Below are 17,975 nucleotides of genomic sequence, written 5' to 3'. Positions count from 1 at the left end.
CTGCCACAAGTCTAGGCCATGTGCTCTGCAGACCCCCAACACAGGCCTGTGTCGTCCCCCCCCCCCCCCCCCCCGCAGGACTCCTGCATGCATCATGATCCTAGGGACTGAGGGAGATGGGCTGGCTGTCCTCACCTCATCCTCACAGTATTTGCGAATCACCTCTAGGGCACTCTCGGTGATCAGTGGTGCCTCCAGCACAACTTTAGTGAAGATCCTGCCAGAAAAGAAGGGGTAGGGAAAGGCTGCAAGGCAGAGAAGCTTCCCAATCCTGCTGGAGCTCGGAGCAGGCAGGGCTATCCGTCACATACAGCTTGCTCAACCCCCTGGATACAGAGCTCTGGAGGTAAACAGAGCAGGGTTCGAGCCCTGCCAGCTGGGGGACTTAGGCAGAGACTTTATCTGAAACTCAGTTTCCCACCTTTGCCAAAATGGGGATTCCTAACTTTTGTCATTTACTACAGCAATGGGAGAGAATGATGGAGCATGAGGACAGGTACCACTTTTCTGATGTGGTGGACAAAAACCGCTGTTTTGAGGTAACACTGAGTTGACGCTAAGGGATGAGAAAGAGCCAGTCATGCAAAGAATTGTGGGGAGAGCATTCCAGGTACAGAAACAGGAACTGCCAAGCTCTGAACTTGGCATGTTCGGGGGGGGGGGGGGTGAGGAGTAGAAGAGTGGAAAAAGAAGGTAAAGAGGTTGGTAGGAATTGGGTTATGCAGGTCTCCTAGAGCACAGATAGAAAGCTATATTTTATCCTAAGAGTGGAGAATCAGGGAAGGTTTTTAGTGGATAAACAACTAGTATTTACATTCTAAAATGTCACCCAGGTTGCTGCGAATGGATAGATCAGCAGGAGGTTGAGAACAAGGAGGGAAGCTACAGGAGCAATTCAGGTGAGATGGGGCTGGGGAGAAGCCAACCTCAGAAACAAGCCTATGAAGCAGGCACTGTTATCTACAGGAATGGAGGCTCAGAGGGCAACCAGCAGAGCTGAGAATAAGCCCAGAGAGGAGGCCCCAGAGCCCACCCGGAATCTGCCTTGTATGTGTCTCCAGAGAGCAGGGAGAGCAGGGAGTCTTGGGGATGGACACTTGGATTTGGCTGGTGAAGAGGGAGGTGATCAAACCACAAAAGAAAGGCAGGACACAGGAGAGCCAGGACTGTCCCCCTCACCCATCCTTCTGGTCTGGCTTCTCCTGCAGGCCGGAGAGCAGGCGGATAAGGCAGTCTTCGTACTTGTCCAGGGTGCCTGAGGCACCGGCTGCCAGGTAGGCGTTGTACTCCTGGTAGAGCCAGGCAAAGGCCAAGTCCAGGCGGGCCCGCACATCCTCCAGGATGAAGGACAGGACTTCGGCCTTCAAGCCCGAGTCAAACTGTGTGACCAGACTGGCCAGGATCTTTATGCGCACCTGACAGGAGAATGGGTGTATGTGTTGGTGTGGGACTGGGCAATCCCAGGCACCTCATGATTGTGCCTTACACATCTTCCTGCCCAGGCTCAGGGACCTCCAGGGCAGACCTGGGGGTTACGCAAGGAAGGCAAGCTGAAGAATCTTATACCCTGTAGGTCTCATTTGTGTGGGAGGGAAAAAATGGGTAGGTACGTATGGGAATCAATCATCATAGAATAAAACTGAGTTTGTAAAAGTAGTATCTACATACTTAAGTACACAGAGAAAGATCCTGAAGGCTTCCCCTAACTTGTACATTGGTCACCTCTGAGGCGGCAGATGGGATGCAGGTGGGGGCCAAAGAAGACTTATGGGGCCTCAATGGCCTGGAAATTTTTTTTTTCTTTTTTAACAGAGAGGATATCTTTATATACTTCTTGGTTAATTAAAATTAAACTTCAAAAAATGGGGGGAAAATGGGGGGAAAGTCACTTGGCTGAGGTTACAATGCCAGCATATGGGAGAATCAGGATTTAGACCTGGTCCATCTGAATCCACAGAAGAAGAGGAACACTATCGACCACCAGGAAGATAGAACACAACAGCAGCCCTCACTTGCAGGGCTCTCCTGGGCAGCCAGCCCCATGCTGAGCAAAAGATGTGCACGTCCGTATGTTTCCTCCTCCTCATTACTGTGTGAAGCTGCTGCTGCTGCCCCCACTTGGAGGAGGACAGAAGAGAGGCATGGAAGGCTGGTGGGCAGCCCAGCTGGGACCCAGAGCCTGGGAGGTTTGAGCCCAGGGCTGTCTCTTCCCTGGGCTGTGAGGCAGGCTCATGGGGAGAGGGTCTGGAAGCATGGGCTGGGGAGACAAGAGCACACCTGGGCCGCCCCGCTGCAGGCCACGGCCTTCTCCGCGCGTAGGATCCGCTTCACAGCGCCTAGCTTCATAGCCTCCACTTGGGCGTCTGTGAGGGGCTTCAGCACATCGCTCAGACGGAATATTTTCTTGCGCCCACCAGCGCCCGCCAGCCTACATGAAAGAGTAGGGACAGGGACACGGTGACTGAAAACATCTTTTCTGGAGCCCAGACCCACTTCAGGCCATATAGAGAACCTCACCCACCACTATACTGCTTCTCTAATTCTCTTGTGACTCAGGCATGGCAGGGAACAGGGTAATAAGAAGAGGGCCATTTTGTTTTTGTAAGTGTGTCTCAGGAAATGTTTCTCTGAGGAGGCTATGTGGAAGTGCAGATCTGAATGAAGCAAGCAGACAAGACAGACAAATGTCAGAGGAATGAGCTTCCCAGGTAGAACAGGAAGTGCAAAGGCCTTCCAGTGGGGACCTGCCTGGCTGTTCAAGGAGAACCAAGGGCCCATGTGACTGGAGGAGGGAGTGAGGGAAATGGAGAGCTCAGAGTTCGGGATCAGGCCCAGACAGCAGGTCTTGGTTGGGGAGGGGCAGGGACTGGCAGGAGTTTTTGGTCTCTAAGCTGGATAATAATGAAGAGGAGGATGACAACAACCAGTAGCATGTATGTCATGTAGTACTACCGGTTGTTGTCATCCTGTATAAAGTATATAAAGTATTTAGCATATAGGAATCATGCTAAATATTTTACATCAAATTCACTTTCAACCTCAAGGATTATCTTTTTTTTTTTAAAGGAAAATTTTATTTATTTATTTTTAGATTTTATTTATTCATGAGAGACTGAGAGAGGCAGAGACACAGGCAAAGGGAGAAACAGGCTCCATGCAGGGAGCCCGATGTGGGACTCGATCCCGGCACTCCAGGATCATGCCCTGAGCCGAACGCAGGTGCAAAACTGCTGAGCCACCCAGGGATCCCCATGGATTATCTAATTTTATTATCTATCACTATGAACTCATTTAATTCTCCCTTGATCCTTAGAGATACCATCATCCCAACTTTAAACATAAATAAGGAGGTATTTTTATGGAAAAGAAAATGACAAGGTTTTGTGGTATGGCATTGACTCGGGAATCAGACAGATCCTCATCTGGCCTTACCTGTTTATCTGTTTGTCAGTCTGTCTTTAACACATGCACACACACATGCACTTAGTGTACACACTAAAACCCATGCCCTCAGTCCTGCACCTGCCAGGGAACTCACCGGGGCTGCGTGACAGGTATGATAGGCTCTGGCCTCCTCTTGGCCTGGGGCACCTCCTCCTCCAGAGTAGACATGGAACTCAGGGAGCCCACCACGGAGATGGCCTGGCCTTGGGCTGACAGGCGCCGCTTGATCAGGACGCTCTCTGGCTTCACCACCTTCTCCTCTTTGGGTTCCTCTTTGCACTGTTTGGTCTGTTCCACACCTGAGGAGGAGGTAGCAAACGGGCTCCAGGAATGTTCTACCCCTCTGCTCCCATCCAGGGACCTCCTGTGTGCTGCGTTCTAGTCTAAGCCTTATACACACAAAGCTCATTTAAGTCGGCAAATCACCATTCTGAAACAGGCATACTTTTAATCCTCATTTTGCATACAACCAGGGCTCAAACTAGAAATGCCATTTACTGTGGGCGGGAGTATCAAACGGCACAGCCATGGTGGAACACTGATGAGCAGTTTCTAGTAGCACTGGGCATACCCTAACCTATGACCCAACAATCCCACTCCTTGGTATATACTCAAGATAAAGGAGGGCACATGTACACCAAAACTTGTATACACCAACTATACTCAAACAAAAACAAAAAAACCCCAACAACCCCCCACCCCCACCCCACAGCCCAAACAAATCCCCAAAAACACTTATACACAAACACTTGTACAGCTTCATTCACAACAGTCAAAAGCTGGACACGAACCACAGGTCAATCAACAGGAGAGTGGATAAACAAACAATGGCCTATTTGCATGAGGAAACACTATTGAGCAATACAAAATAAACCACTGGTTCACATGACAACATGCAGGCATCTCAAAAACCTATGCCGAGCAAAAGAAGCCAGACTCTCTATGATCCCATTTATATGAAGTTCAGGAAAAATTAATCTAGGGAGACAGAAAGCAGAAAAGTGATTATCTCAGGAGGTGGGATGCTCTAAGTGCTGACTGGATAGGAGTAAGAAGGAATGTTCTGGAAAGATGGAAGTGATCTGTATCTCCATCTGGGTGGTGGCTATGTGGGAGCGTTCATTTTACGAAAATTCACTAAGATGTACAGTGAAGAGCTGTGTTTCTCTGTATGTAATTTATACTACACTAGTATTGTTAACACAGGCAAACACCTGAGACACAGAGAGGTTCAGTTAACTTGACCAAAGTCACACACTTATTAAGTGGCTGAGGTAGTCTGGTTCAACTGAGACCTCAAATCCAGGCCTGCTGGATTCAAAGCCCAGGGCCTAAAAATCTTAAGCACTCAATATATCTAAGGGACCGGAATTATTTACACCTACCATCTCATGTGAGTTTCATTTGTACCACCATGAGGAGGTAAGGTAGCACCATGCCCTTCCAGTAAGGAAAACCCAGCACTCACTGTGCGAACCCCTGGCCCAGGTCAGCTCCACGTGACACTCACCTGGTCCTAGTCCTGCAGCTGTCATCTGTGTGGCCATGAGCCGAGCCAGGTGCTTGATCTGGGCTTCAGTGCCTGCGGACTCCACTGGTGTATAGATGGCTTGGAAGGAGGCGGGCATGGCTTCGGGCAGGTACACCATACTGATGAGTACCTGCAGGATGCCCAGGGAGAGGAGCCTTTCCTTACTCATGGACTCCACAAGGATCTGTTCCCCACCCACGCCAAGGCTGGGGAAATGGCAGAGACTACGAAAGTCCTGGGCCTGCTCCTGTGGGGCTCAGATTTCTGGGGAAGTCAGAGAGAAAACGAGCAGTGTGGTGCACCAGGAAGGAAAGTAAAGGATGCCACAAGATGCTTCAGGAGGGCTAAGGCAGCTTTGGCTCTCCGGGGAAGCAGCACCGAGGCTGAGAACGGAGAGGAGGGCCAGTTTCACTGGCACAGGGTGATGCCTCACAGTGGGAGCGGGCTATGGATTCCAGGCATTAGAGCAGCATGGGGGAAGGCTGAGCAGCTGTGACACCCTGCCCAGAGACTGCAAGTTCAGTAAAGAATGTCCTATGAACCAGAAACTGACTTAAAAAAAAAAAAAAAAAAGGTATCCTAACAAAAGACCATCCAGTTTTGTCAGGAATTGGTAACAAAAGGTCACTTCGAACTCCTTGCATGCTTCGAATTCCCTCCCTGCATGCTTCGAACTCCCTGCATCCCTCCCGAGGTATAAATATATATCTGAAATAAGAACCTAATTAGAACAGAGAGAATGAAATCACTACAAATCAAAATGTGTGGGATGCAGGTAAAATGGTTCTTAGATGGAAAATCAGATCCGTAAATGCTTATGGAAAAGACAACCAAAAACTATTAAGCCAAGCATTTAACTTAAAATTCTGGGGTAAAATATCCAAAGAGAGCAGCAGGAAAGAATAAAGACAACAGAAATAAAACAGAAGAGGTTACAAAGAGTATCATCAAAACTTCAGAGCCAGTTCTTTGAAATGACCAAACACAAACAAATTGATGGGGAGATTGAACAACAAAAAAAGGTGCTAAGGACACAATATTAAGGACAAAGGAGCTGCACACTACTACAGAGACAGCAGGCATGATAAAACTAAAAGAATCCTGTTAAGAACTTTAGGCAAATAATTTGAAAACAGCGTGATGAGGACGGATAAGAGTTAATGGAAGCATCATCAAAGAGGGCCTAAGGCAAGCTGCATCCAAATTTTATCTGGAAGGAAACAGAGAGCCACAGCAGGGTTGGAGCAGGAAAGCCAGGGGAGCGTCACAACCTATACTTTAGGAAGATGCCTCTGGCTGCCACAGGGAGAGTGGAAGCCAGAGCCAGGGAGCAGGCAGGGGCCCTGGGGGATGGAGAAGATAGGAGGGACTGGTGGGAGGCAAAGAGTTCAACTCCTAGGTTTGTGAGTTGGGACCTGAGATGTTAGTATGCCAAGAACAGAGAGGGCCATGGGCCTGCAGAGAGGCATGGGTAGAAACTCCAAACATTCAGTTCTGACATAATGAATCTGTGGTGCCTGTGGAACTTCCAAGGAGGAATGATGCAGGGGGCAGACACATTTCCAGACCTGGAGCTCTCACCAAAGAGATCTGAATGGGGTAGAAAACTCCTTTCTGCTACCCTGGCAACAAAATTCTACTTCATTCACCTGACAACTAAGCACTGTGGAGCCTCTAGGCAGAGAGAAGGGAGGGCTACGGGAGACTGCTGCTGAACATGGGAAGAGACATTGTCCATGAGCACCCAATGCAAAGGTCTGAGTGCTGCTATAGCGTGAGGACTGACGTGAGACCACCCTCCCTGCTGTCCCCACCATCAACTCAAACCAGCAGTTCTTTCACTGTAGAGCTGGCTACCTTTGAGAATCTAAGGAAAACACTGACCATCCTGTCACACCAATGCCAATCCCACACCACTTAGAAGTCATGGGATTTGCTCTCCACTTAATATATTGTCCTTTCAAAGGAGGGGGCAGGTGTGGGTTCAGATGGGACTCAGATTATCCAAAGAGGGACTCCCAGGGGATGGTGACAAGTGATCTCCAGGAAAATCAGGGAAAAAGTCCATCCAACACTGAGAGGGCCCACTGGACCACACCCTCCTAACACAAACAACAGAGAGGTGCTCTGGGACCAATGTCATCTGGAAGAGGTGGGAAGTATGGAGTGGAAGGGTAGCAAAAGGACTAGAAATCTTTCCTCCCTGCTCTGTGGGAAACAGCTCCCTTCCCTCCTTACCAGATTGGCCACATTGTCAGGCGTCAGCAAGGGCTGCAGGAACTCGGCTGTGATGTCTGTGTCTGACTGGCCTGAGATCTGGGCTGAGGCCTTTGAGGTTCCTGACGGGCCTGGCTCCAAGTCCTTGTCCTCATCATCTTCCCCCAGGTTGGGCTCTGGGAGAGGGAAGGAGATAAGATGCTGGTGCCAGAGTGAGTAATATGCCCTTTCCCCTCCAGGGGAGCCCAGGGAGTCCCTGCCCCCCCGGGGGGGCCTCAGCAAGCAGGAGAGCGCAGTGAGCAAAGACCTGGGCCACAGCCGTGCTCTGCCATCAAAGCATTGTGTGACCCTGGGGAATGACCTGCCTCTCCAGGCTTTGCTTTTCTCATCTGGGAAATGGAAATAAGCCACACCGGCCTCGCTGCTCAAACTAAACTCCAAGAAGATGAAAAGGTTACCTAACAATTTCACTAAGCTTTACTGCTGAAAAACCTCTATCTTTGAAATACTGCTCAACCTCACCAGGAATCAGGAAAATGTAAAGACAACCCAGTAAGCCCACGGGATTGACAAAAAAATTAATAGGCTGGTAGTGACAATTGTTAGTAGGGGTATAGACTATGGAAATATAACTGGTATGGCCTTCTGGAAGTGTAATTTGACCATAGTGCAAACTTTTAAATGTGCACACCTTTTTGACAACTTCTAGATATTGACCCTAAACACTCCACTCATAAATATACATCAAAGGTATAATATACAGAGAAAAAGCTTTACGTACAAAGATGTTTTTTGAAGCTGGAATGTTTAATCGGGTGATAATTTAAGTAGATAACGGCAAAAATATGATCTAATGCTATAAATTTTTTTTAAGATTTTATTTATTTATTCATCAGAGACAGAGAGAGAGAGAGAGAGAGAGAGAGAGAGAGAGGCAGAGACACAGGCGGATGGATTGTCCATGCAGGGAGCCTGACGTGGGACTCGATCCTGGGTCTCCAGGATCAGGCCCTGGGCTGAGGGCGGCGCTAAACTGCTGAGCCATCTGGGCTGCCCAAATTTTTTTTTTTTTTAAAGTAGGCTCCATGCCCAGCTTGAAGGGCCTGAAGTAGAGCTTCAACTCACAGCCCCATTATCAAGAGTCTCATGCTCTACTGACTAAGCCAGTCAGGCGCCGTTGTTATATAGTCTCTTAAAAAAAAAAAAAAATTGCAGTGCATGTAATAAAAAGTTGATACCCAGCATCAACCAAGAGCAAGGGCATATATAATTCAGTTACAAAAGGTTGAACAGAATGGGCACTTCACAGACACCCAAATGACTAATAAATGTAAAGTGATGCGCAGCCTGACTCCAACATGTAAAAGAAAATGAATTTAAACCTAGGATACTGCTTATACCCAGAGGGTTTATGGAACATCCAGGACTGGTAAGAATGGGGTAACTGGCATTCACACACCTCTGGGGTTATATACAGTGGTGTGCCTTTTTTTTTTTTTTTTTTTGCAAAACAGTTTGGCAATGGCTATCAAGAATTTCTATGTACCCAGTAGCAATGGGCACATCCGGTGCTCAGATCTTGGTTTCTGAAACTACTTCATGCTTAAAAGCAACCAGGGCTGGGGCACCTGGTTTGCTCAGTGGTTGAGTATCTGCCTTTGGCTCAGGGCATGATCCCAGGGTCCTGGGATCAAGTCCCATATCAGACTCCCCGCAGGCTTCCTGCTTCTTCCTCTGCCTGTGTCTCCTGTGTCTCTGCCTCTCTTTCTGTGTCTCTCATGAATAAATAAAATCTTAAAAAAAAAATAAAAAATAAATAAATAAATAAATAAATAAATAAATAAATAAAAAGCAACCAGGGCTCCTTAAGAGAAAACGCTGATTCCAAGACTGGAGTAAGAAAGTACAAGATGAGTCCAGAGTATCTTGTTATGCTAGAAAATTAGAAATGCTCAAAAAAACTTACAGGACAAATCAAAGGGTCATAGCAGCCAGCTCAAAGGCTCCCCCTAGCTATACATGAGGCAATGAGAGCACCAAATGAGTAACAAGAGTAATGGAACAACCCAAAGAATAAGAATCCACAAGTCTAACTGATAATAAAGTAGAGAGAAGAAAGCTCTTCCTCACAGAATGCCAACTAATAAATGCAGAAGGAAAGCTTCTCATAATCGTTAGAGCAATAACAGATGTTAAAAACACTGGGTCACAATTTGAAGGGGATCAGGTATTTTTACACAGTATAGGTATCTCTCCCCACTTAGTATTTATGATAGGGAAAAGTGCATTTAATACTAGAGAAACCTGATAGACACTATTTTGACCAAGCAATCAAAGCTCCCATCACCAATGAGGGGACAAACTGGTATCATGTGCCCCCTTGACACCACACAGAGGCAGCAGTCAGGGCATCAGTTTGGCAGTGTTCCAGCTCCAAGTGCAGAGCCTAGATCCAGTCAGGAAGCCAGAGCAGATGAACCCACAAAGAGGGACATTTTACTGAACAGTGGTCCTGGACTCTTTGCAATTGCAAGGTCATGAAGCAGAAGGCTGAGGAACTGATTAGTGAAGCTAAGGGGGAGTGATGAATGTGACTTGTGAGCCTCACTTTGTCAAAGGTATGTAGGAGCTTTCAGTACTATTCTTGTGACATGTCTGCACATTCAAAATTACTTCAAAATAGAAAGTTTAAAGAAATACAGCAATAAAATTGGTGGGCAAAAAACAGCTTTAAATGCACAAACCTTTTGCTTCACCAATCTCACTACTAGCAATCTGTCCTATAACTGGACATACACTCAAGACTCTCATACTATAGCAACTTTTACACTTTAAAAAAAAAAAGACAGACAAAATGTCCATCAACAGGAGGACTGGTTAAAGTGATCTACATGCACTACAGACTATTATACCACCATTAAGAGGAAGCAGTAGATTCCTAAGTGCTGATATGAAAGAAGCCCTAAGATGAGTACTAAATATATTAAGGTATGGAACACTCTGCTTTGCATGCTTAATTATGGGAGAGATAGATCTCCACCTCACTCCTTATATAAAAATAAATTCCTTATTTTAAAAAATAATAATTAAAAAAAAACAATTCTCTCATAAATATTCTAGAAACAAGTATCAGTGATTTAGAAAGTTGTGGAGTAAGGAAGGCTGCCATGGTTGATACTATTGACAAAATAATGCAACCATTAAGAAATCACTTCAGGGGCGCCTGGGTGCTCAGTCGGTTAAGTGTCTGGCTCTTGGTTTCGGCTCAGGTCATAATATCGAGCCCTGAGTCAGGCTCTGCACTTAATGGGGAGTCTGCTTGAGATTCTCTCTTTCCATCTCCCTCTGCCCCTCTTCCAACCCTCCACATATGCTCTCTAAAATAAATAAATCTTAAAAAAAAGAAATTACTTCAGAAAGAAAATCCAATTATAAAGAAAACAGGATATTTCTGAGAACTCTGGTACTTCTGAAAGAAAACTTAAGTGTAGTACTTCATAATTACTTCCATGTATATCACACACTTCAGTGATGCTATTCTGATACCTGCTATGTCATATTTATACACTTTAATTTACAACACAATATTAACTAATACAATACAGGTCAAGTTCATAGTTTAGTGTAAATAACTGAACATCGTAAATGTAGTCAGTCCCTGACACCATCTCCTGGGACACCTGGACGAGCTCCTTAGCTCACCTAGTTTCATCTTCTTGAGTGTGGAATCCGAGTCATCTCGGGGCCGCTTGCGGGCATCCTTGCCACTGGGCATGTTGCGGGCGATCTCTGCCTGAGGTGTGCCCAGGTCCACCAGCAGGGTGGTGATCTGGGCCTGAAACTCCAAGGAGGCTGGGTGCTTCAGAACGCTCAGCAGGTGCAGCTTCAGGTTCTTGCGCACACTGCTCACCTGAGATTTGGCCAGCGTTGGGGGCAGGTTGGCTACGAGGAAAGAAGCAGGAGCTTTGTTCTGTGGACACAGCTCATGGGGCCCTGCAGGTACTACTGCCCAAGCCCCAGCTTGGGCAGTGGTAGTTGCAGGGTCTCCTAGAAAAGTTCCTTTGCTCTTAAGTCTAATGTGTAGCCTTCCCCGTGTATGGGCTGATGCTTAAAACCCTTAAGAGGTCTCCATCAGGATTAGTCAACCTTAGAACAAAGAAGAAGCTCACCCACCCTTTATTAAACATGAAGCCCCACCTCCCCCACATCTCTGGTCTGGAAATTCCAGCATGCCTCCCCTGGGGACAGCTATCATCACCACCTTCACCTCTGCAATGCCCCAAATGAACTGCTACAACAGTGCGCCTCGTTGGTCTTGCCACCAGAATGATTTTCCAATGTCTAACAGTCACCTTGATGAACAAGCCTTCCCTGTTCCACAGAGAAAGAGGATGCCTGTATTTTCGCCTGCCCGGCATCCTTCCCTCCTTCCTCGGCCAACAATGCTTCCATTTTCCTTTGAGGGAACCACCCGGGCTCCATTCTTAGTTCAAGTGGGCAAGAGACTCAGGGCCAGTAAGAACAATGCAATCCCTTAGCAATCCCTTGTGATTGGTTCAGAGATAAGCTGTCAATGTCTTCTCAGCCAATCAGGAACAATAGGCATCAGCCTCTGGACTTTTGCTGGAATGACTGGGAAGGAAACACTCTGTCCCTTGGGGTTGCCAAGTGGATGGAATGGAAGCCTAGAGCTATCGGGGGCCATCTTTGCTACCCCAAGGAAAGAGACACAGAACAGAATAAAGCCTGTAAGGAGAAAATAAGAGCCAAGAAATGGAGACAGATCTCCGATCTGCACACATTCACACCTAAACCTCGTACACTTCAGTTATCATACATGCACAAAAGACTGTAAGAAATAACCAGGTATCCATCAACACTTTGCTTATTTTGGGATACTTATCCTTCCTGCTCTTTTTTGTTGTTGTTGGGGTGAGGGAAGGCTAGAATATTTAAAGTATTTTGCAGACGTCATGCCATTTCCTCCACACATACCTTAATATTAAAGCCCACTTTGAACCAGGTTTCTGTTCCATGCCTCCAAAAGATTCCCATCTAGCCGAAACAATGTCTCCTGCATCCAGACTAGACTGATGAACCCCTAAGGGACCCACTACCTGGCTCACGTTTTCTCAGGAAAGAATAGACTGGCCAGCGGACAAAGGGCAGGGAGGGGACCAACCTACCATGCAGGGTTTCATAGGCCTGGATCACCTCTGACATGAACATGGGCCTCTGGCGGGCGATATTGGCGAGTGAGCCCAGAGCTGTGGTCAGGTTGATGGAGGAGATGGCGGGGTGGACCATGAACTTGAGCAGCTGCTCCAAGGCCGCCTTGCCTTCCTCCCACAGCACATCTAATGAGGGACAGAAAAGTACCAGTTAGCAGGGGGTCTTTCTCCACTGAACTCTGGAGAGAGCAGTGCTGAGGCCAAAAGGAGAAAGACCTTTCTGGTTGGGAAGGGCTGGGATGGCTGGGAAGGGCTGGGAAAACAGAAAACTTAGTGATTGAGTCCTATGAGATGGTCCACTAATGAGTATAAATATTTAGGGGTGTTTGGCTGGCTCAGTAGGAAGAGTATGCGAAGCCTAATCTTAGGGTCATGAGCTCAAGCCCCACATTGGGTGTGGTGGAGCTTATTTAAAAAAAAAAAGTATAAAATATAGAGATGATGCTCAAAGCATGGGATTCCAATGGAAAGACTAAAAATGATTTTAAATATCGAACTATAGGAATCTGATCATCCAAATGATGTTGAGGTGAAACTCTGAATACAAAGATATGCATACGTACACATGGACAAAGCACTCAAAGTCTTTTGTACCACCACTCTCCTTGATCTGGCCCCCAAAGGTTAATGCTTAACAACTTTGGTGGATATCTTTCTTGAGGATTTCTATGCAAAAACATACTGGATACCATGTTATTTAAAATAGCAAATAAAAAACAGCCTGAGATATGACCGCACTATGGAACACTGTAGGGCAACTGAACATGACTTTGATAAGTGAAGATGTCACTTAAGATAATACTGCTCAGTGGAAAAGGGATGCCTGGGTGGCTCAGCGGTTGAGCGTCTGCCTATGGCTCAGGGCGTGATCCTGGGATCTGTGATCGAGTCCCATATCAGGCTCCTTGCAGGGAGGGAGCCTGCTTCTCCCTCTGCCAGTGTCTCTGCCTCTCTCTGTGTCTTTCATGAATAAATAAAATCTTTCCACTACTCAGTGGAAAAGACAATATATAAGAATAGCTAATGTTTATAGCTGACCATGCCAACCATGTTGACTTACCAAATGCTCATACCTATACCACCATGTAGATGCCACAATCATGAATCCCAATTTACCAATGGAGACACAGGCTCAGGGAGAACAGGTGGCTTGCCCAAGGTTAGAGCAGGGATTCAAACATAAGCCACTCTAAACTTCTCCACAGAATATATAAAGCAGGATCCTGTTTTTCATAATAAAAAAGCCAACAATCACAGGGTCTATGAACATATATAAAATATCCATCCCTGCATAGAAAAGGTCTGGAAAGACATACACTCTTAATGGTATTTAACTCTGGGAAGCAGAACTGGGGGGTGGTATTTTCCCTTTACACCCCTCTGTATGTTTTGCTTGACACTTCAGTATACACATATATATGTTTAAATTTGCAACTAAGAAAACTGTTAAGGGGTGCCTGGGTAACTCTTGACTTTGGTTTGCATCATGATCTCAGGGTTGTGAGATTGAGTCCTGTCTTGGGCTCCGCACTGGGTACTGAGCCTGCTTAAGACTCTCTCCTCCTCTGCCCACTCCCACTCACACATGCACATGCTCTGTCTGTAAAAAAAATACTCGGAGGAGTAAAGGGGGAGGGAGAGGAAGGAGAAAGATCTCAAGCCGACTCAGCTGAATATGGAGCCTGATGGGCTCAATCGATCATAACCTGAGCCAAAACCAAGTCAGATGCTCAACTGACTGTGCCACCCAGGTGCTCTTTTTTTTTTTTTTTAAAGATTTTATTTATTTATTCATGACAGAGACACAGAGAGAGAGGCAGAGACATAGGCAGAGGGAGAAATAGGCTCCATGCAGGAAGCCTGATATGGGACTGGATTCTGGTACTCCAGGATCACGCCCTGAGCCAAAGGTAGACGCCCAACTGCTGAGCCACCCAGGCGTCCCCCTAGGTGCCCTCTTAATCAATGTCTTATATATACTGTCTTCAGAAATGAAAAACCAAGAAAGGAAAGGAGGAAGTCAGCATAGTTAGTGACTGACAAATGGGACGAGTTGATGAGTGGCACTCACTGTACTGGATATAGGGGTGGTCACGAGGGATGCGGTCTAGGCTGATGTCATGCTCCTGGCGTCGGGGCACTTCTGAGTCAGCCATGCGGGGTGACAAGGTGACAATGAGGCCTTCCACAAACTTGATGGCGTGGGTGCGGATGCCGTCATTGTCAGAATCCAGCAGCAGAATGATGTCCCCAGCCATGGCAGACACCATGTCCCAGCAGGCCTCTTGGAGCTCACTGATGACTCGTGACTTTACCATCCACTGTGAGGGAGCCAAGGAGGAATGGAGACAGAGAGAAGGGGACAAGACATCAATGGCCAACTCTATCACTACACAGAAGACCCATAATACTGATGAATAAATTCATTTGGGAAACATGTACTGAGCTACAACTCTGCCTGAAGCCCTATGCTAGATGATACTCGGGACAAGACCCAGGGGTAAGCAAGACAGGTCTGGTTCTGCCTTTACGAGGTTCACAGACAGTGACAATCCAGAGTGAAGAAGCTCAGACCTTAAGACAAAGGAATAACAATACTGACGTCACAATGTGGTGGCAGGGATTAAAAGGATTCATTTCATTAATGCTAATGAACACCATACCACAGTGTGTGCTTTTCCGTATAGTACTCACTACAGTGCAATACTGAAGCTTCTATGCTTCTCTGATAAGCATCTGCCTCTCTCACTGGGCTGTGAGCACCTACAAAGGTAGGACCCAGCACATCTGAGTCACAAAGGAAGTATTTGGGGAATGGATAAATGGATGGAAGGATAGATTAATGGCAATTCCCTGACCATCAGGATATTAGATCCCTTTGTTGTCTGTTCCCAAAGATCAATAGCACATTTTGCCCATAAAGAATTTGATCTGTCCCTGGTTTAACAGACTTGTCCCCATATAACTGAAAAGGCTATAAGTAAGACCTGTCAGGGGCGCCTGGGTGGCTCAATGGGTTAAGCATCAGCTCAGGTCATGATCTCAGGGTCCTGGGGTAGAGCCCTCCACTGGGCTCCCTGCTAAGCGGGGAGTCTTCTTCTCCCTCTCCCTCCCTTGCCCTCCACTTGTGCTCCACATGTGCATGCTCTCTCTCAATAAATAAAATCTACAATCTTAAAAAAAAAAGAGACCTGTCAGACTGGGATACCCCCAGGTGGGAGGGACTGCTTACCTGTAGGGCCACCTTGTAGAGCTGGGTCATGGTGAGGATGGCCTTCTTCACCACATTCACATTCTCATCCCTCAAGAGCATGTTGAGGTTTGCAATCAGTTTCAGCAGTAACTCAATGTCTCGTTTGCTGGGGGAATAGAGAAAAAAGGCCAAGGTCAAGGTGGTCTTTGGATATGTGATGGGAGCTTGCGGTCCACAAGGAAAGGGAAATCGGGGTCAGTGTGTCAGGAGATGAGTGGAGGTGGGCGGAGTCAGGGACTGCATCTGTCTCGTTGGTCAGCACACCCAGAAACTGAGAATGCTTGGCACTTTCACAGCCACCCATGAAGCCTCTCTCGAGTTTGTCCTGCAATGCCCACTTTCACTCCAGTAGGGTCCTGCTATTCACATCAGAGGCAGGACTGCCAGCCAATTGTGTGAATGCAGACAAACCCACTGTCTCATTTAGGAGAGTACTTCCCTTGTAGCTTACTGTGAACACTGAATCAATACTTGTAAAGTACTTGGAATGGCACAAAAAGCATTCATAAATATTAGCTGTCATCACCTTCAAGCACTTCGCTTTATGCAATTGTGAGTTTTGTTCACTTGTTTACTTCAGTCTGAGGGCTCTGCAAGTGGGGGACCCTTTCTAGTCATACGAGCAGAGTTTCAATTTTTTGTTGCAGAATGAAATACGTATTTGTTCAATGGATAAAAAAATTCAAGAAGTCCACACCTAGAACTCAGATCATGAATATAATTTTTACAACAGTCTACAATCTGGGATCCCTGGGTGGCGCAGCGGTTTGGCGCCTGCCTTTGGCCCAGGGCGCGATCCTGGAGACCCGGGATCGAATCCCACGTCGGGCTCCCGGTGCATGGAACCTGCTTCTCCCTCTGCCTGTGTCTCTGCCTCTCTCTGTGACTATCATAAATAAAATAAAAAAAATAAATAAAAAAAAAAAACAGTCTACAATCTGAAGTTAAATACTAAGCTGATCAGCCAAAAAAATGAAACTCGAGGCAGCTGGGTGGCTCAGTCAGTTAAGCGACTGATCCTGGATTTCAGCTCAGGTCATCTCAGGATCACGGGACTGAGTCCAGAGTCAGGCTCTGCACTCAGCAAGGAATCTGCTTGAGATTCTCTTCCTTCCTCTCCCTCTGCCCCTCCTCCTGCTTGTGTGCATGTGCTTTCTCAAATAAATAAATCTTAAGGAAAAAAAAAAAAAAAAAGAACCTTAACTGCCAGCTACATGAAGTCAGAAACAATATCTGTATTTACTCACTGTTGTCTTCCTAAGCCTGACATAAATGCCTGGCACATACCTGTTGAACATTTTATTTTATTTTCAAACTCAGGAAATTTATCACAAATTCTCCCAGTTAAAGGTGGAGATTACAAATTGTGGCAATGGCATTACAGATATGGGTCAAAATCCCAGCCCTGCCACATACTGGCTGTGTGGCCTTAAGAATCTCACTTCGCCTCTCTGAATCACAGTGTTGTCTTTAGATAAACGGGTCACATAACTAACCCATGGTGTTATTTTTGAAGATTGAAGTATGTAACAAACTAGGTGAAGCATTTAGTACAGTGCCTGACAAAGAGAAAACAAAATATTTTACTTTCTCTGAGTCACAAAACATCCAAAAAATGTTGAATGAACAAATGACTCAGCTTGAACAGGTCACTTTATCATTCTGAGCCTCAGTTTCTCCTTCCTTAAAAGGAGAGCAAACCCTCCATTCCCAAGGCTGCTGTGAAGATTACAGGTGAAAACAGAGGAAGGGATTTAACACAGCACATGGCAGAGTAAGCTTTCCATGTGGTCACCACTATCGTTAAAATTCTTGTTCAACAAATATGTGTTAAGTTCCTCCTGTGTGCCAACACCATTCTGGTGCGGGGATACAGTGGTCTATGATATGGAGAAGGCCTGTTCTCGTGGAGTGGACATTTTTGTGAGGAAGGGAAGCATCAAGGTAATCTCAACTAGTGAGAACACTGGAAAGAATAGTGCAAAGCCAGGAAAAGCTTGCTGAGGAAGACCAGAGTGAAGTGAAGGAGTGAGCCAGGTGGCTCCCTGGGGTGAGCATCCCTTGAGCGGGTACAGCAAGCTGAGAGAACAGTGTTTTTGGAGGAGGAAGAGGGAGGACGGAAGATGTAAGTGAAGATCAGGGAGGGCACCAGAAGATGAGGTGACAATGAGGATGAGTCTGGGTTTCAAACTAAGTGAGACAGTGGGCCAGTGGAATTCTGAGTGCAGAGATGATTCACATTTTAGCAGGCTCACTCTGGCTACTGTGAGAGAGGAAGTAGGGCATGGGTATGCTATTT

At 46.5% G+C, this 17,975-nt stretch overlaps 1 protein-coding gene across 2 annotated transcripts in view; it reads right to left on the bottom strand.

Annotated features, from left to right (window-relative positions):
* The window catches only part of SYMPK (symplekin scaffold protein), a 36,941-nt gene that overhangs the window by 12,366 nt on the left and 6,600 nt on the right, over positions 1 to 17,975 (bottom strand). For both annotated transcript variants that reach the window (XM_055310353.1, XM_055310352.1), the window contains exons 6-15: positions 15,656 to 15,782; positions 14,495 to 14,744; positions 12,379 to 12,549; positions 10,895 to 11,134; positions 7,214 to 7,368; positions 4,955 to 5,105; positions 3,539 to 3,743; positions 2,278 to 2,428; positions 1,180 to 1,415; positions 136 to 217 (exon numbers count right to left, since the gene is read on the bottom strand). In XM_055310353.1, coding sequence (XP_055166328.1) covers positions 136 to 217; positions 1,180 to 1,415; positions 2,278 to 2,428; positions 3,539 to 3,743; positions 4,955 to 5,105; positions 7,214 to 7,368; positions 10,895 to 11,134; positions 12,379 to 12,549; positions 14,495 to 14,744; positions 15,656 to 15,782 — 1,768 coding nt within the window. The remainder of the gene's footprint in view (positions 1 to 135; positions 218 to 1,179; positions 1,416 to 2,277; positions 2,429 to 3,538; positions 3,744 to 4,954; positions 5,106 to 7,213; positions 7,369 to 10,894; positions 11,135 to 12,378; positions 12,550 to 14,494; positions 14,745 to 15,655; positions 15,783 to 17,975) is intronic.

This window comes from Nyctereutes procyonoides, unplaced genomic scaffold, assembly GCF_905146905.1.
Source record: "Nyctereutes procyonoides isolate TBG_1078 unplaced genomic scaffold, NYPRO_anot_genome, whole genome shotgun sequence".
Classification (NCBI taxonomy): Eukaryota; Metazoa; Chordata; class Mammalia; order Carnivora; family Canidae; genus Nyctereutes; species Nyctereutes procyonoides.
Note: the sequence above shows the minus strand (reverse complement) of the source record. Positions and strands in the feature narration are given on the sequence as shown.